The sequence below is a fragment of the Ailuropoda melanoleuca genome, chromosome 8, assembly GCF_002007445.2.
Source record: "Ailuropoda melanoleuca isolate Jingjing chromosome 8, ASM200744v2, whole genome shotgun sequence".
NCBI lineage: Eukaryota > Metazoa > Chordata > Mammalia > Carnivora > Ursidae > Ailuropoda > Ailuropoda melanoleuca.
In genome coordinates, this window is record NC_048225.1 from 72,399,132 (window position 1) to 72,418,971 (window position 19,840).

Below are 19,840 nucleotides of genomic sequence, written 5' to 3' on the forward strand. Positions count from 1 at the left end.
CAACGCTATTTGCTGAAGAGACTGCCTTTTTCCCATTGCATATTCTTGCCTCCTTTGTTGAAGAGTGCATGTAATTGTGGGGCTTTTTTCTGGGCTCTCTGTTCTGTTCCATTGATCTGTGTGTCTGTTTTTGTGTCGGTACCTTACTGGTTTGATGGACTACAGCTTTGTAATATAACTTGAAGTCCGGAATTGTGATGCCCCCAGTTTTGTTTTTCTTTTTCTAGATTGCTTTGTCTATTTGCCGTCTTAAAGTAGTACGTACACCTTTCTTATTGAACGTTTCAAAAGATGAGTCTCCTTGGGGATTCTCTCATCTAGACTGGAAGAAGACTCTGAAATCTATCTAAACTTCCTCCAAGATGGTTGTCAGCACCCTAACTTGGCCTGAGTAATCTGCAAACACTGTTCGGGGCATTATCCCAAGGGCATTGGTTGTGGAGCAAGCATACTTTTTACGGCTGAGCTTATCTGAGTTTAGTTGGTATGTTTTATTTTTCTTTCTTTCTTTCCTTCCTTCCTTCCAACTTTCAAACAGATGTTTGTTGAACACATTGACAAAAGGCATTTGTGAGGTAATGAGAATCAAGGAGGACACAGTCCCTGCTCTCTCCTGGTTACAGACAGCCAGTCATTCCAGCAGAGTGTAAGGGGGGCATTCACAGGGTCAGGCAGGGCAGGATGCAGGAGGAGCACAGCGTGGGGAGTTCAGGCAAACGCCTGAGGAAGACACTTTTAGATTGAGGCCCAAAGCATAACTGCAGACAGAGTATAGAGGAGTGTGTTCCTGACAAGCGAAAAAGCTTAATTTATTTTTTTTAAAGATTTTATTTATTTATTTGAGAGAGAGAGAGCACAAGCCGGGGGAGCAGCAGGCAGAGGGAAAAGCAGACTCCCCGCTGAGCAGGGAGCCTGATGTGGGCTCGATCCCAGGGGGGATCGTGACCTGAGCCGAAGGCAGACACTTAACCATCTGAGCCACCCAGGTGTCCTGAAAAGCTTAATTTATTAATATTTAGGGTTCATTGAATAGAGTATGTTTTTATAGTCTCCACTTACTTTGTGCTCTCCAGCTGAGGGAGGTCCAGAATAAATAGCCCTGATTCATAGAAGAAAGGAGCCCACTTCAGTGGCACCGTGGCCCTGTTCTGAGGATGGGAGGCCTCCGGCCCAACACCTGCGTGGTTTCCGCTGACACCCATCATCTGTTGGCTGTATTCCATCCAGCCTGATTGTAGGAGTCAACAGCTGATACACTGAGGGAGGCCTGTGCTGAATGCTTTCACTGGAGCATTCTGGAATTAAAAAAGTAAATCTCTTACCAGCTTACTGATGTCTTCCTTTCTTTAAAAACACAGTTTTTATTTGAAAAATAAAATATATACGAAGGTGTGTGAGTGTGTGTGTGTGTGTGCAGTGTACAGAGCTAATGTTAAAACAAGCCTCCACGCCCTCACTACCTACCCTAGGGAATCAAATGTTACCAATAGTGTGTGTCTTTTCTGTCTTGTTCCCTCCACCCTCTGCTACTCAGACCCACCATCTGAATCATGTTCCGTGTTCTTTTGTTTCTCTCTCTTTTAGTATGTTTTCAAAGGTCATGTTTAGGCTTGTGTTAGGAGATATTAGGATATCAGATTAACACGGTGTACCAACAGCCGACAAGAGATAGGCTATTAAAAGCTATTTAAATAAATTGCTTGATTGTACTCTTTTAAGCAGGAGAATATACTGGTAACATCAAAGTGTTTCAAAAAAATGTCAAACAAAAGCCTTCTTTCAATTGCAAGGAAAAACGTAGCGGGGGTTGTTGAATGGGTGAGGTTTTTACAAACCAGGCGCTACAGGTGGACCAGCAGTGATATGACAAGGAACCTTCCAGCGTTAAGTTTTGGGGTCCCTGTCTAGGCCTTGAAAGTATTTATTCATTCATAATAATGTTATTCCAGGGTATTTCAAGTGATTTTATGGTATGAGAGTTTGAATTTACTTGGCGTAGACCATTTGGCATGTTAATTGGGAGGCATTATTGACATTGCCTTACTTCAATGATTCAAAATATTGGAATAGATCACTTCTGGGCACCTGGGTGGCTCAGTCGGTTAAGCATCTGCCTTTGGCTCAGATCATGACCCCAGGTCCTGAATTAAGCCCTGTGTGGGGCGCTCTGCTCGGTGAGGAGTTTGCTCCTCCCTCTCCCTCTGCCTGCTGCTCCCCCTGCTTGTGCTCTCTCTCCACCCTACTCTGTCAAATAAATTTTTTAAAAAAATCTTAAAAGTATAAATTTAAAAATAGAAGAAATAGATCATGTCAAGAAACGACTCTTGGATAAACTATTCTTGAACTTGCCTTTTTCCTTGTGGTTGCAATGAATGTTGTTTTGTTGCTTTGTTTTTTTCCTAAACTGTTGTGGTTCTCCATCCAAAATAGAAGAATATCAAACTGTGGGCATCATATTTGATTACTGTAGAGATGAACCCTGGTGAGTTGATTCTACAAACCTGTTGATTATTCATCAAATGATTTTTCAGGCTTTTTTCATTTGAATTGATCTCCTACAAGAAGGGTTGTCCTTGTTGGTTTTCTTGCCCTTTGAATATGAGTGTAACTTAGCAGGATTCCTTACCCCAGGAAGAACGTATGCTCAGCGCCTGGTACCATTTTGAAATTTACATGTAAGTTAATAGATAACTCAGAATCCAAAGTTGGCAGGATATAAAAACATTTATACGTCACTTAATCTTTTTATTTCATTTCACTTATGTGTTTTTATTCCTGAGGCAGTTGGTTTCTCCAGGATTCAACAGGAGACTTTTCGCCATCTGAATTTTTGAATTAAAGCTTTACTATTTCTCACAGCAGTGTTTGCCACTAACCTGAATCTTTGGCCTGAAAGAACCCTACTTAGTATCTCACTCAGACTGGGATTCCAGTCCCCAGTGGCATGGATGATGGGGTTTACAGCAGTAGTTTCTCCACATCTCCGTGTCCTTTACATTTGGTTTTTGAGCCATTTTAACTGACTCTATTTCATGACTGTGAAGACAAGCTGTCTGGATTCCACAATCATTTTACTATGTATTTCCATAATACTCCTAGTGACTGGGTGGTGGGGGGTGGGGAAAGGCTGGACAAAGCAAACCATTCCCAATTGTTTAAGAAACCAGTGAACTCATCCCTTGCTGGAGCTGCATGGAATGCAGCGTGAGAGACAAACCTGTCCTTTACCCACACTGTGTGTGTCTTTGCCCACAGCGAGCAGCACCATTCCTGGTCATGGTGTGTGGTCGGAAACTGCTGTGCTGTGCTCGGCCGAGCCCTTGGGCGATTGCAAGCACTCTAAGCAGGGTATCCACTGACTCAGCCTTCCCTTGTCCCCCCTGGCGTCACGACTTCCTGGGATCCCTCACATCCCTTTGACCTTAGCATTCTCTGCACTTGGGGGCACTCATCACAGGCAGAAGAGCAACAGAAGGACCGGGGTGGCTGCTGCAGCATGTCTGAGGGAGAAGACTGGGAGGCGAGGTTTGAGGGGTGGCGAGGAGTTAGCGCTTGCTGGGCTCTGTGGGCCTGTGAGGCCTTCCGCCTGATCCTGGCTCACGTGGAGAACCCTTGGAGTAGTTTGAGCGGAGGAGTGGTGTGATACCATATGTATCTCAGAAAGCCTCCCCATGGATTGGCTGCAGTTAAGTGGGTGAAGGTCGAAGCAGAGACACTGGTTTAGGAAGCCACCGAAATATCCCCAGGGAAAGATGATAGTGGCTGGGACCAAGATAGCGGCACGGGGAGAGGCAGGGAGAGATCACTTTTCAGAGATGTTTCTAAGAAGACGCACCATGTTCTGTGACAGCATGGAGGTGAGTCATGAGAAGGAGAGGTGTCAGGAAGCCTCTACCACTGGAAGGCTGGTGCTGCCATTTACCGAAATGGAAGAGGCCATGGAATGGTGGGTTTGAGAGTGGGAATCAGGAATTCAGTTTGGACATGTTAAAGTTGAGAAGCCAGTTAGATCCACGTAAGGTTGTGGATAGACGTGTGTGTGTGTACAGGGGTCATCAGCATTTAGGAGAGAATTACAGCCTCAAAACTAGATGAGGTCGTCAAGAGAAGAGATACGATCGGAACTCTCCCACATACAGAGGTCAGGAGAACTAGAAAAGGAGCAGGCAATGAGATAAGAAGAGAACCAAAGAGTGATGTTTCAGATGTCAGACTGAGAAAAAACAATTGTTCCAAGTGGGAGCGATCAACTGTGTCAGATGTTGAGGTTTGAGAATTGACTGTTGATGTAGCCACGTGCAGTCACGGGATTCTTTAACCGGAAGAGCTTGTACTGGAGTACTGCGGATAAAAGGCTGAACTGGGTTTATTTCAAGAGAAGATGGGAGGAAAGAGATTGGGCCCAGTGAGAGAACAGACTATTCTTTCAAGATTTGTAAAACAGAAGAGGACAAAACAGGGGCGCCTGGGTGGCGCAGTCGTTAAGTGTCTGCCTTCGGCTCAGGGAGTGATCCCGGGGTCCTGGGATCGAGCCCCACGTCAGGCTCCTCTGCTATGAGCCTGCTTCTTCCTCTCCCACTCCCCCTGCTTGTGTTCCCTCTCTCGCTGGCTGTCTCTCTCTCTGTCAAATAAATAAATAAAATCTTTAAAAAGAAAAAAAAGAAGAGGACAAAACAGCCATCGCTGTGGGCAGATGCAGGGTCAAGATTTTTTTTCCCGTAAAGCTGGGATATAAATATAAATATGGGGGCGCCTGGGTGGCACAGCGGTTAAGCGTCTGCCTTCGGCTCAGGGCGTGATCCCGGCGTTATGGGATCGAGCCCCACATCAGGCTCCTCTGCTATGAGCCTGCTTCTTCCTCTCCCACTCCCCCTGTTCCCTCTATCGCTGGCTGTCTCTATCTCTGTCGAATAAATAAATAAAAATCTTAAAAAAAATATATAAATATGGGTATTTATGTGGCTAATGACAGTAACTCAGTAAAGAGTTAAAAATTCCAGAGAAAGAGGGAGAATTGCTGCATTGACATCCTTAGTTAGGCAAGAGAAGATGAGGTCCTGTGCGCAGAGGGGCCAGCCCTGGAGAGCAGTGCAGATGTTTCCTGTGTGGCATCGGAGGAAGGGCTGAGCTTATGGGTGCAGCTGCGGGGAGATGGGGCATGGGGAAGTTCTCTTCTGATCGCTTCTGTTTTCTCAGTGGAATAGGAAGCAACAGTCTGGTGGAGAGTGGAGGTGAGAGAGGAAACTATGAAAGTGGCAAGTAGATGGACTAGGGAAATGGCGAAGGATTGCTGGGCAGCATTAAGAGGTCTCTTTGAAGTCAGTGGTCATGAATTTCAGGTGAAACCAGTCAGTGGGATTGTGTGCTTTTCTCTCTATGGTCACCTGCCTCGGTGGGGATGCAGGTTGGGTGAAGGATTGGATTGAGGTCTGGCCATGAGAGTGCACTGAGCGGGAAGACTCAGGGGATGGGTCCAGTCATGCGGGATGGAACCAGTCTGAGTAGTACAAATGAAGACATGCTGAGCATGAGAGACCGTAAAGAGACTGGAGGGTTGGTTGATGGATTTTAGGTTCTGCTGTGGCTGAAGGGTCAGCAAAGTCAGGGTATTAGGGGAAGTGCTCTGGAAAGACAGGAGGTGGAGTCAGAGAGTAGAGAAGCCTGAGATTGTTGGGGTGGGGGTGCTCGTATTAGTAATAGGGTCTGGGACCATGGTTTTCAACCATGGGTACTTTGACCCTGAGAAGATGTTTCAGCGTCTGGGGACATTTTTGGTTGCCACAAGAAGATGCCACTGACAGCTAGTAGAGGCTAGGTACCGTGCTAAACATCCTGTCGTGGATAGGACAGGCCCTGAGCAGAGAACAAGGCAGCCCAGTTGTCGGTAGTGCCGCCGTTGAGAAGCCCTGGCCTAGGGTAAGATGTGGGGATGGGTGGCTGGGATAGGCCTGAGGATAATATAACTGGAAAAGAGAAGATAAGCGACGAGACTAGGGCTTTGGAAGGTTCATTTCAAGACTAATGGGATCTCCAAGAACTGGGACAAGGGTAGTGCTGGTGAGAGAGAGAGTCAGGGATGAGAGGACGTTAACTAGCTATGCATGGAGCCGTTTTATTTTTTCAGAACTGCTGATTGGCCAGAGTTGGAATTCATAATCCTGGCTGCAAAAGCTGCATGTCCTAATTAGCCGAAGAGTGACTTTTTTTTTCTTTTAAGTCACTTGTTCATTAACCAGCTCTTGGTATAATTAAGTCTGTCTCAGATAGATTGTCTAAAAGCCAGTTAGGGATTTGGTTAGTCTTTATGGTCAAAATTCAGTGACTAAACTTGGACACTTGGCCTAGTTCCATCTTTAATAACCTCTCAGGTGTCAGATTTTGCAAGCCAGCCTTGAGGCAGAGATCTGGTTTAAGAAAACCCTTGAGGAGACTTACTTATTGACATTGTAGACTGGCTTCCCTTGCAGTGCCACCACCATGGAGAAAACTAGTCAAATGACACAGAGTAAATAAGGTCCTGGAATAAACTCGCCAGATCGCCTGGCCTTGTGCTTTGTCCCTCATTTTGAACTCAGATGCCTTGGGGCTGCTTTTCTGCCTGCCCACAATGGCAAGGAACGTCTTTTGTTTGCTTCTTGTTTGAAAAAAGGGCTTGTTTTGAGGTTTGGATCACAAATAATAATCCATTGTTCTCTATAATAATAATCCACCCTCTTTAGCAGAAAAAAATCTGCTTGATGCAGTGCAGCTATCAGTTTATTTAAAAGAATAGCCAAAAGTGCCCATTGTGTCCTGAGAATAAACATTTGGAAGATGGTTGGAAGGACCGGGGGAGTACTCTTGTTCTCCTTGGCCTAGAGTCATGGTTAAGACCTCAGGGAGAAAAAATTCTGAATATGATCACCAGGCCCGGTGAGAGACAGTACCCTTCCTTATTCTGCTCATCTGTTACATTCTAAGAATAATTGGGACTGTGCAGATAGGGATTCTTTCCAAACTATGTCTTTAAAAAATTTCATATTTGGAAGATAATCTTTTCTACGTTAGCTTTAATTGGTTTCATTTTTAAGCTAAGTAGTTTTCTTTCTAACCTTCATTTAATCCCTGAAAATGTCTTTTTTGAGTGAAGATTGTTTTTATTTTAGCAGCAGTCCTTAAAATTCTTGCAGTTGGCTCTGCTTACAGATTTGAAAAAAGGAGCTGTTTTTATGTTGTAAGTGATAGGCATTTTAATGACTATTTCTGGGCTTAGGCTAACTGAATGAAGTCAATGGGTGAAGTGAAAATGTGACTCACTGTGGTCAGCTAGTTCTTGAATATACATGTATCAAGCACGCTGAAATGTAAGAGTAGATAGGATTTCACTAAGGAAGGCAAATATGTTGTGCATGTTTGGTTTTTTTTTTTTTTAATTCTATTTCTTTTTTTGAAAGAGCGAGCAAGAGCACAAGCAGGGGGAGCAGCAGAGGGAGAGGAGGAAGCAGGCTCCCCACCGAGCAGGGAGCCCGATGCGGGGCCCGATCTCAGGACCCCAGGATCATAACCTGAGCAGAAGGCAGACACTTAACAGCCTGAGCCACCCAGGCTCCTCAATGTTGTGCATGTTTTTCGCCTTAAATCCTTTATAGGAAAGGGGTCAGTTAAACAAGAAACATGGCTTTGTTTTTCTTTAAGATTTATTTATTTATTTTAGAGAGGTGGAAGGGGTTTAGGGAGAGAGAACAAGAATCTCAAGTAGACCCCCCGCTGATCGCGGAGTCCAATGGGGGGTTCGATCCCAAGACCCCAAGATCATGACCCGAGCTGCACTCGAGTCTGATGCTTAGTGATTGAGCCACCCAAGTGCCTCTAAACATGACTTTAGAGGAAGTGATACCTTGCCTAGAATAGTTTTAATTGCATTAAATATGGAAGATGAGAAAAGTTCAATGTGATAGCTGAAATTTAACAGGTAAGTAGAACTATTTAAAGAAGTGAAAAAAAAAATGACCTCTATCTACACTATTAAATACAGACCATCAGGGAAGCAACCAAAATGTCCTTCAAGAGGTGAATATCCACAAAATGGATATTATTCGGCAGTAAAAAGAAATGAACTGTCTTGCTGTAAAAGGACACGGAGGAAACTTAAATATTGCTAAGTGATAGCAGCTAATCTGAAAAGGCTGCATTTGCTGTATGATTCCAACTATAAAATGGTCTGGAAAAGGCAAACATAAAGAAACAGTAGAAAGATGAGTGGTTGCCAGGGGTTTAGGGGGAGGGAGGAGAGGAGTGATAAGGTGGAACACCGGGCTGTTTAAGACAGTGAAATTATCCTGTGTTTTACTAGAATAGTGGATACATTGTCAGAACCCATGAAATGTATAACACAGAGTGAGCCCTAATGTGAATGATGGGCTTTAGTTAACAATAATGTAACAGTATTGACTCATCAATTGCAACAGGTCCTAGCTAACAAAAGATGTTACTAATAGGGGAAACTTGGTGGGGGGAGGGAGTGAGGGAATAGATGGGAACCCTCTGCTTCCTGGTCAGTGTTTGTGTAACCCTAAAACTGCTCTAAGAAATCGTTTGGGGGCACCTGGGTGGCTCAGTTGGTTAGGTGTCTGTCTTCAGCTCAGGTCATGATCCTGGAGTCGCAGGATCGAGTCCCTCAGCAGGGAATCTGCTTCTCCCTCTGACCCTCCCCCCTCTCATTCTCTCTTTCTCACTCTCTTTCTCAAATAAATAAAATATTTTTAAAAAATAAAGTCTGTTAAAAGAAAGCATAAACATTAGGTATAGCCGAACTAGTGAAAATATCTTCTTACTGAAAAACAAAAACAAAATCCCTGACCGTGAGTTTATCTTGCTTGTTGGAAGTACCTGGCTGTGGAGTATTCTGCCAGAAATGTGTAGTACACAATGGCAACGGATATACTGTCTATATCCAATAACTTTCTCCTTACCTTTGTCATCTTCTCTGATAGATATGCACAGGGTGTTTATGCTGGGTCCTACTCAAGCTTTCCTTGTTCTTCTCTCTCCAGTGACCACTGGCACGTCAGCCTTGGAGGTATATACGCCGAAAGAAATCTTCGTGGCAAATGGGACACAAGGGAAGCTGACATGCAAGTTCAAGTCTACTAACACGACCGGCACGTTGACCTCGGTCTCCTGGAGCTTCCAGCCAGAGGGGACCGACACCACCGTGTCGGTAGGAACGCTCGCCTCCTGTTGCTGGGCCGCCCTCCCGCGTTCGTCACTGCTGTCATATCATGAATATCCAGTCTAACTGTGGTTCACTTCCCAAATGCTGGTGTTGACTCCTAGATTCCAGGGCCCTTCTTTTACTTCAGCTCTCTAGGAAAAAACAAGCTCAGCATCCCTGAAGGGCACTTACTTCCTTGGCTTTGCATGGATGGCCCTCTCCCCTTGCCAGCCCCGCTGTTCTCCATCAAATCCCCTTACGGATTTTCTCTTCCTCGGAGCACCTTCTGGTGGGGTGACTCATCCTGGTTTATCCTCCACATTTCAGCTTTCATTTGCCTCCTTTTTAGTTGTATTTCTTTGAAGTATTCCATTTTATACACACACGCGCGCGCTCACGCACTCTCCTTCTGATTTAATTATGAGGGGATTTTGGCTTTACAGTCTGTCTGGTTCAGCAGTAGTCCTGGGGGCTCACTGTGCAGGGGCTCTGTAGGGTCCTTAGAACCGTGCAGTCCTGTCTGCCCTCACTTGGGAATAACTCGGAGCAGGAGTAGTACGCGGGGGGCTTCAGCCTAAGGTGAGCGGCAGACCGAAGACGAGCGCCACAGAGCTGACAGGTTAGTCAGTAGCTGAGTGTGAGCTGAACAGTGGGTCGCTTCCCCATGGACCGACCATCCTTTTTTTTTTTTTTTTTTTAAGACTTTATTTATTTATTTGACAGAGAGAGACCTCTAGAGCGGGAACACAAGCAGAGGGAGAGGGAGAAGCAGACTCCCCACTGAGCAGGGAGCCCGATGTGGGGCTCGATCCCAGGACCCGGGATCATGACCTGAGCCAAAGGCAGATGCTCGACGACTGAGCCACCATCCTGATTCTTTTTTTTTTTTAGTATACTTTTTAAAGATTTTATTTATTTGAGAGAGAGCATGCAAGAGAGTGCAAGCAAGGGGGGGGTCGGGGGCAGGCACCCCACTGAGCAGGGGCCCAGTGTGGGGCTTGATCCCAGGCCCTTCGGATCATGACCTGAGCTGAAGGCAGCCACATAACCGACTGAGCCACCCAGGGGCCCCAACCATCCTGATTCTTGTCTGCAAGATGGGAATGAGCAGACCTCCCCCTGGGGCTGCTATGAGGGTCACGGAGGACCGTTCAAGTCAAGTGCTCACGACCACGTCTGGCTTCTGAGGTGCTGACGTGCCCAGTTTATCCTGTTTCTGTTGTCCCGTCTGCATGTGGACCTGCTTTAACAGTGTTTCACATTTCAGGGTGTCCGGACTCGGCGGGTACCGAGTCTGTCCCTTCTCTTTAAGAGAAATGCTTCTTCTGCGTGATGACGAGTACGTCGCTGGGCATCCCCTGGAGGCTGAACCCCTCGCATGCCTCCGTCACATCGCCTCCTCACCATCGTGAGGAACAAGTATTTTCCCCACCACAGATTTGGGGGGCATGGGAAACTGCTCAGGGGTCATGATCTACCCAGGGTCCCGCCATGCAGGCTGGAATTGTTCAGACCCTGCTGTGTTGCCCTCTGGTTGCTGTATTAGTTCCCTTATATATCCCTTCTTTCTCAGATGGAAAATTTGTTAATAACGTTCACTGTCTCTAGGCTTTAGGGTTAGAGTTTGGAAACACTAGGCTAAAGCAGTGTTTCTAAGGCTTTTTATTCATTGTCACCCTCCTGAAGCGTCTTTTTGAAACATACTTTCTAATTTCTGTGAAAAATTTCTGAAATTTCTATGAAATTTTAAGACCACAGATACCTATGGAAGTTGAGTGTCTTTCTTTCTTTCTTTCTTTTTTTTTTTTTTCTGGCAGAGAGCCTTTGTGCTAAGACTTTTCCCCTTGATGCTTTTCCTCTAAGAACTGAGGGACTGCCTGTGGATTATCTCTAGATCATGGGTCCCTGAGGGTCTCCTTTGGGAGAACTTGGGTTGTGTGTGGAGATGACTGTAGCCCCTGGAATAAGACCATTTTTATGTTTAGCCTAAGTGGCTTCATTTTCATATGCGGTGTCATCAAAGCTTTATGTAGTTTCTGTTGAAATAAGTCTCCAAAAGAAAATCTCTGTTGCACTGGGTTGGAATGTACATACCTGACTTCGACAAAATCTTGAGCGGACCTGTTTGCCCCAGGATTTGGATGGGTGTTAGGCCTGAGAAGGAAGGAAGCAGGGGTCCAGGCCGGGAGTGCAGATTTACGTAACTTACTCACTGCGTACAGCTGGGTGTGATTCTGCGTGAGGTCACACAGGGGTGAGTGAGAGAACGCGCTTGATACAGACACAAAATTAAGCACACATACGTTTACTCAAGAGAGTCCAAAGAGTTGTTTAAACCTGTGAGGGTTCCCAACTGAAGTCTTCGGTGAGAGTGGATGGGAGAGGCATTGTTTAGTCTATAGAACATAAAACATCCCCGGGAAGACACCCAGTGCCAATCCCTTTCTCTCCAATAGTTGGCTCCATTTATGCTCAAAACCTTGCTTGTCAAGTGGGTTGAGGCAGGTTTACAAGACTTAATACAAAGAACATGCTGTATTTTTCATTAAGATATTTAGCTAATCCGTTTATACTTACGCACCAGCCTGATGACAGGTAATTCCAGAATGCTTAGCCATTGATACAGCATCTTCTAACTGGAGAGCATCAGAATATGTTTAATGAGCCAGATGCTTTGGTTTTTATAGATTTCCAGGGGATTTCAAGCCCGGCATACCATAGATGGCTTTTCTTGTCTGGAATCAGGGTCACCGCGTCCAAACTGGAACTCATCTTCTCTGCCCTTTGTTTACCTTCTTTGCTAGTTCCTTTTGGGTACTTGTGTGTGTCTAAGGACCCGATTCTTAAATCTTGAGTCTTGTGGGGATTTTTTGGTCCTATCCTTCCTTCCCTGTCTGCTCCCACTTCTTTTCCACCCCAGGAAATAAGAATGTTTGCTGCTCTTAACAAGCGTGTAGGTTATATGAAGCACAGGGTATATGCTTGATAAATGGTAATAATAATACTGTAAGTGTTACTATTAATATTTCCCAGTCATCATTTAGACATCCTGGAGGGTGGATTAGAGAAGGTTGAGCCCAGGTAAGAGGCCAGAGTCCAAGATGGTGAGAGCATGAAATGAGGTATTGTCAGAGAAACTTAAGTAGAATTGACAGGATTAGTGGGTTACCTGGATGGGAAGGAAGGTAGAGGCACCAAGGATTACTCCAGGATTTACGGTTCGGGAGACTGAAGTCATCCACCAGTTGAGATGGGACACACAGGTAGAAGGTGAAGTCTGCAGGAGAACACCTTCCTCCTTAGAGGAACACCACGGGTGGAGAGAGGGGTTAGGGTTACCAAAATGTCAGTGGTCCTTAAATCACAGCAATGGACGAGATCACAGGGAGGATTCACTGTGCCCAGAGGGTTCTGAAATTGTTCTGTTTGAGCTACCACGGAGCTGTGGTTGACTAGTGCTGATTTCTGTCCCTGGCCCAGTATAATCCCACCTGTGAATAAGGGGAAAGGCATCAAGTCTCCTGCAGAGCTGAATTGAAGCCAAGTATCCGGGTAGATCCCCACCCACCAGGCCTTACCTAGCTTCCGAGGTGCTGGGCTTGACAAGGTTTCTTCGAGAAATGAGTTCCTTTGCTAAAAGCAGGTATGAGGGCACCTGGGTGGCTCGGTCAGTTAAGCATCTGCCTTTGACTCAGGGCATGATCCCGGGGTCCTGGGATTGAGCCCCATGTTGGGTTCTCAGGTCAGCCACCTTCTCCCTCTCCCTCTGCCTGCTGCTCCGCCTGCTTGTTCTCTCTCTCTCTCTCTCTGTGTCAAATAAATGGATGAAATCTTTAAAAAATAAATAAATAAAAGCAGGTATGAATCTTGAAAGAGAAGTGAGGACATTGGGGTGTCTGGTCTTCCTCTCACACACCTGTAACATTTCCCTAGGAAACCGGTACGTAAGAGGGAGAATCCCATCAGATTAACCAACTGATCTGTGATATATGGGTTTTGCTTGCTTCAGGTCTTCGTAGAACTAAATGGTAATCTTTGTGAATTCAGACTGAAACCTTTGGATTCACAGGCTCAGTCATGGCCTGGTCACGGGCTCTGAAGGGTCAGCTGGTCCTGACTTTGACTTCAGATCCACCACCTATTATCATTGTGACCTTGGGCAGATGGCTTCTTTGAGTGTCCTTTTCCTTCTACGTGAAAAATAGGCAGTAATCACTACATCAAATAGGCAGTGAGCAGATTCGAGATGATACACGAGTTTATTTACTTCCACTGAAGTAGGATCAAACCCTGTGATTTCTAAACTCCGGGCTGGCTTACTTGTCATATGAAGCCATATTTCTTTCTTTATGAAGTCTTTTGAAAAGAACCTTCCACAGCATGCCTGTTACCAGAGTTTAGAGTGCCTGCCTTTGAGAAAAGCTCATGTGTTCTTTTTTTCTGATTGCAGTTTTTCCACTACTCCCAAGGGCAAGTGTATCCTGGGAATTACCCACCGTTTAAGGACAGAATCAGCTGGGCTGGAGACCTCGACAAGAAAGATGCATCAATCAGCATAGAAAATATGCAGTTTATACACAACGGCACCTATATTTGTGACGTCAAAAACCCTCCTGACATTGTTGCCCAGCCTGGACACATTAGGCTATATGTCGTAGAGAAAGGTACTTCCTTGAGTATTTCAGCAGGGGTGACACAGTCAGCTTTATCTCAGATTTAGCTGGAGAGCAAGAGTTCCATTTCCAGGTGTGTGGGAAAGAAGTATGTTTGTGCTACAGTTAAGCTCCCTGCCCCCGTGTACCTGGGGCTCGCCCACACCTGCGAGCTCGGGGAGCCCCTGCTTCTCCAGCTGGAGGAGCCGGTGTCTTCATCCATATACCTAGAGCCCAGTGACCCAAACTCAGGAGTGTTCATTCTTCGGTAGTAGTTAGAAGTCACACCGAATTCACGCCGGTTGCGTGGGCTGGGCAGTGGGAAAGAAGATTAATACTGCTTCCATGTTCTCCGAGAGAAAGTTTTCACATTTGCAAAAGCATGTCGGTTTTTTCTTCCCTTTTTGGGAAAGAAAGCAGGAAATGCAGGTCTGGTGTCTCCTTTTGAGACAAAGTCTGCTTTGTTGGAGAGCAAATTGAGGTGAATTCACACCCTGGGGAATTTCTCTGACTTTAGAGCCTTGAGAGGGAGGGATTGTGCGTGTAGAAATGCTTCGCTCGTAGTCCGTTCTTTATCCGATAACATTTGTCCGTCATCAGTGACACGCTAGGAGCCCGGATGTGGACAGTAAAAGAGGAAGTGGGCACTGCTAAAGCACTTGCTTATTCATTTAGTCAAATCCCACTTCTTGTCTTGGTCGCCAAGTACCTTAAAACGATTTTGTTCCTTCTCTCTAGAGACCTTGCCCGTGTTTCCGGTTTGGGTGGTGGTGGGTATAGTCACTGCCGTGGTCCTAGGTCTCACTCTCCTCATCAGCATGATCCTGGCCGTGCTCTACAGAAGGAGAAACTCTAAACGGGACTATACCGGGTAAGAAGCACTGCTCTGGGGGGAGAAGGGGGGAGGAAAGGAATCAAAACACTTGTGTATTTTTTGTGGACACAGCATGGTGAAGTATTAGGTACTGTTCGCTTTTTACCTCGGAATCGGGGAGTGTGGCATTCAGGGCCCAGCAGAGAGCGGTGGCCCGCAGGTAAGTGTGGCCCGTGGCCCTCTGCCCCACTCCAGAGTGCCTGGCGCGGGTTCGGTGCCCCAAACAGCAGCACAGTCTCTACTTTGCGTGTCACTACCTTCCAGACCACGGTTAGGACCACGAAGCCACAGACGTCTCTTTCCCACTGTGAATGTGGTTTGAAGCCCTTGGTAGTCATCTCACCAGGTTCTTCTTTTCAGTTAGGTAAATAGAAAATGCTAGTCCCAAAGCATGGCGCTGATAAACACCTCCAGCCCATGTGAAATGAGGGCTTTTCCCTTTTGTTGTGTCGTAAGCAGTGTTATTGCTTTGATCTCGCACGCATGGCTGGACTCCTCCAAACTGGGATAATAAGAGTTGCACACCAAAATATGCCAGCGGTAAAGAGAAGTAGATTTTCCTTTCGTGTATGGCTTCTCAGAACACCTCGGAGCAGAGGGTGCATGTCTCACTGAAGGACCTTCTCTCTCCCCCCGCTCCAGCTGGACAGCCAGCCCGCTTAAGCCATGTAGGACTCCTGGGGTAAGACCGAGCCCCTGTGCACGGGCTCCCCGTAATGAGCCCGCGGGGAGTGTGCTCTGAGAGGACCGCATGCCCTGGCCCCCCGTGCTGGTGGACGGTGGGAACCCGGGCTCCGCTGCTCTGGTCTTTAGGAGTGCTGTGTTCTAACAAGTTCGCGCGTTCGGATTCAGAGCTTGTTTGCTTGGGATGCTTCTGTCTGCCGACTCTGTCTTCCCCTTTGCATGGTGAGTGCTTTACGATGAACTGTAACTGGAGTGTTGGTTTTCAACATGAGACTAATCCAGGGTGCTGACCCACCAGGGTCTGTATGTAGTTCTGGCTTTGGGGCTCGTAAGGGGGCAGAAAAGTGTGCCTTTGAATCCTGCATGGCATCATGAATGCTGCTTTTCTTCTTACTGTGGTTTTTTTTCCCCCCTCTCCTGCTTTTTCTACCTTGGTGTGCCGGGATCAGATCCTGCTTATCTTCTTCTTAAGGAAAGCTGACATAGACGACACTCTGAGACTGTAGCAGGGCTGGGGTCCTCTTCCACTCCCACTAGACACATGGTAACTAATCACGTTGCCCGTTGCTGTTAACACTGATGCGTCTGTATCCAGCCCATCCCCCTCGTCGACAGCTAACCAGCTAGCTCTGAGCTAACCCAGCAGTTACTATGGTTTGTCCACAAATGTGTCCTGTGTTTGCATTGGCAACTCGTTGAGCTTACCATCCCAGGGAAATTGGGTGGTCAGTTTTCCTAGAGGTCTTGTGAGCATCTGAATACATATGTTCTTCACCTAGAATGGCTGTGTGTGTGTGTGTGTTCGTGTGTTCTTTCATACGTGAATTGTGTTATTGGTGATCGAGACCCTCTTCGTGCTAGATATTCAGACATTTTGGTTTGGGATACTGAGCTTAGAGCTTCCTGTTGCAGAGAAGACGCAGTTCCCAGAACACACAGTTTGCTTTGGTCTCAGTAACCACGCTTGAATGTGAACCTCCCCAAACTCCTGAGGTTTTCTTTAAAAATGCATCAGAAAGGATTGAAGCCCTGACAGGTACCATTAGAGAATCCCTAATGACCTACCTCCTGGCATTCACTTTCCCTTCTTTATTTATGAGACAAAGCTTGTTGTTAAACACCCCCAGAGCCCGGACAGAGCTCAGCCTGTGGGATGGGACATGCCACAGTTTCTTATCATTGGTGACCTCCTGGGTTTCTTGGTTGTAGTCTTTGTGGGGAAACTGGATATGGGGAGCTAAGGAAGGGAAGGGGTGAGATGAGCCAAGGAAGCAAGCTGGATACGGATCCGTAAGGCAGATGTTTGCCTTGGGTTGCTATTACGAAGGCTTAGCTTGCTCCTTGCAGCATTAATCCCAGAGAAGGCATGATCACAGGGGAGAAACACAAAGCAGCAGAAGGATAAGTGAACCTTACAGCCAGAGTCCCATCCAGCAGACAGCGTGGCTGCATTGGTTCGTCCACACACAGTAGTTGATCGGCTTAGAGTAGCGTCAGGGATGAGAAATAACCTCCAGACCGTGACCCTTTGGCTGCTCGTCATCCCATTGTGTTTTGTTTTATCTGCTGCTTCATTTTGTCATCGCTTGCGTATCTATATTTTTTTTTCCATTTATTTTAATTTTTTTTTCTTCCTACATTTGTTCTCCAAACTGCCAACGGCCCAGGTGCAGCACGTCTGAGAGCGTGTCTCCGGTTAAGCAGGCCCCGCGGAAGCCCCCCTCCGACCCCGAGGGTCTAGCGAAGAGCCTGCCTGCCGCGTCCCACCAGGTAACGGCCGACTGCCGCTCCGCCCCCGCCCCACGCGCTGTCCTGGGCGCTCGGTCACTCTCCTGGGGCAGGAAACGGTCCCGGGCCATGAGGCAGGAAGGAGAGTGAGAGGGGAAGTGAGCTGGCGCAGGAGGGCCACAGGAAGACACGTGGAGAAGAATCCGACTCGCGTAAAGGGTTCCCCCAAAGCACCACTCCCGGGTAGTTGACTAATAACGCTGCTCTTCTCGGCCAAATGAAATGAGGAAGTGGCCTTGTCAGATGTGATTCCTTAATTGCTTGAGGAAATAAATCTAGGGATCTGGAGTATGTTTTGAAGCGCTCTGTAAGACAAGGAATTAGCAGGGAAAAGTGCATGTTCTTGGTACTGAAAATAAAACAGAAAAAAATTATTTTGTTTGAGTTCTTTAGAAGAAGTTGAAAGTAAACGTGAAGCCGAATGATTGGTAGGTTTGGTGAGCGAGGAGAAGCATCGATTTCTACTCGTAGAAAGTGCAGAAGAGAAGTTAACTTCCGTCGGGAGCTCAGCATAGAATCTAGCGTCATGTTAATACCGTGTTAATATTAACACAGTTCATACTGTGTTTCGGCTCTGTTGTTGGAACTCTAATTGTGGCATGGCAAAAATTCCAGAGCTGTGTCCTTCTGGGGCAGAAAGCATTCTAAGGAATTTGGCCAATTACAGCTTTTCCCTGAGGGGTTTCGGAGGTCAGATGGATTTAAAGGGAAGCAAAAGAACTGGAGTGTTCGGTGGAGGCGATACTCAGGGTCCTCTACCCCTCCCACTACCCAGTGAGGACCCCGAGGCATTGTGATGTTAAACCACTAAAAGCACACACCCAGCAAATCACAGAATTGGGCCTAGAACTCAAGTGCTAGCACATTCTCTTGTCATATCATAGCATCAGAGCTCATGACTGATCCTGGTCTTATCTGTCTCTCTCCGATAACATAGTATATCTCAGACACCTCAGTTCACTAATTTGGATTGCAAATGGGACTAGGGCTATGGATAAAGGCTTGGGAGTTGGCCTAGCATCCAAAGAAGGCTTGGAAACTTTTCCTTCTGCTTTGAAGTGCTGTGGGAGTTGCTCACCTGTTGTTGAAAACAAACTGGGGGGGGGAAACAAACAACAGAATAGTTTTTGGACATTGAAAAACAAAACAGCACAGTGTGGTACTGTGATCCCTGAGAGAAAGGACTTGCAAACACGAGGAGCCCTGTGACTGTCCGAGCTTGCTGGCAGGACAGTTTCCAGACTGCAGTGCTGGCAGGGGAAGCACAAACGGAGCTCAGTTGTCTCGCTGAATTGAGGAGCAGAGGTCAGTGTTTGCAGAGGCCAAGGTGTCTAGGATATATGAGGCAAAGTACCGGAGAAGAAGAAACTACCCAGAGCAAAAGAGATGTGGTGTCGTGGAGCTCTCTTGAGCCTTTTCGGAGTAGAGATTTTTGTGTGCATGGGAGAAAACACCCTCCAACCAGAGAACCACCTGAAAGCACCTAGCAGGGCTGGGAATTGTTCGTGTTCCTAGAGGCCAGAGTGCAGAGACCTTGTGATGTACGGAGTATTGTTTGCGGTCCTCAGCGTGGTGGTGCCTCGGTGGTAGGGCTGATGCAGCACCAGGATGTGGATACCGTGGACCCACCAGAGCAAAGCTTCAAAGGAGGCCTTTAAAGAATCGGACTAAACTGAAAGTATTTTAGCTGCACGCCAGAAAAAATCCAACACTCTGTAAGAGTACAACAAAATCCAGCACCCAGCAATGTCAAGTTTGCAATGTCTAGCACCAGTCAGAAATGACCACACCTTCAGAGAAGCAGGAAAATAAAAACAGAACCCGGAGAAAAGTCAGTCAATTGAAACAAACCCAGAAATGACAGACAATGGACGTAGAACCAGGACTTGTTTAAACAAGTATGAAAATCTTATAAATAACCTGAATGATGTAAAGAGAACCTTGACATAATGAGACAAATATAAAAAAGACCAAAATGGGAAAGAAAAAAAATCGTCGGATGGCATAAACCACAGAAGAGAAGATACTAAGCTCAAAGACACAGCAATAGACACTGTCCAGAATGAAGCACGAAGGGCGGACTGGAGAGAATGGGCAATATCTGATTAGAATGAGGAAAGAAAGAGAAGGGAGTAAGAAAAAAAAAAAAAATGAAAGAAATAGTAGGCAAACGCTTTCCATTCTTTTAAAACCCCTGGTGTTTTCTTCTGGTATTTATCTTCATGTTTCTAAACAACTTTATTTTTTTTTTTCTTAAGTTTTTATTTATTTATTTATTTATTCGACAGAGACACAGCCAGGGAGAGAGGGAACACAAGCAGGGGGAGTGGGAGAGGAAGAAGCAGGCTCCCAGCAGAGCAGGGAGCCCGACCCAGGGCTGGATCCCAGGACACTGGGATCACGCCCTGAGCCGAAGGCAGACGCTTAATGACTGAGCCACCCAGGCGCCCCTCTCTTATAATTTCTGTCTTTTATGTCAGAAGCTTGACTCAGATGCTCAGTGATCCTTGCTTAGCCATTGATATTTAAGGTACTCAAATCTGATGGGAAGCTCTTTGTACAGAGAGAGCTTCTGGGTTCTGGCTTCACTGTTGGTATAAAGTGCTGGCCGCCTTCCATTTGGGGTCCTCTAAGTATCAGTTGCTGAGA

General features: G+C 46.4%; 1 protein-coding gene across 1 annotated transcript in view; it reads left to right on the forward strand.

Moving 5' to 3' along the window:
- MPZL1 (myelin protein zero like 1) overlaps positions 1-19,840 on the forward strand; it is a gene marked incomplete at its 5' end in the record, with an annotated part of 43,921 nt that overhangs the window by 15,218 nt on the left and 8,863 nt on the right. The window contains 4 exons of the mRNA XM_011235931.3: positions 9,033-9,199; positions 13,644-13,857; positions 14,584-14,716; positions 17,071-17,173. Coding sequence (XP_011234233.2) covers positions 9,033-9,199; positions 13,644-13,857; positions 14,584-14,716; positions 17,071-17,173 — 617 coding nt within the window. The remainder of the gene's footprint in view (positions 1-9,032; positions 9,200-13,643; positions 13,858-14,583; positions 14,717-17,070; positions 17,174-19,840) is intronic.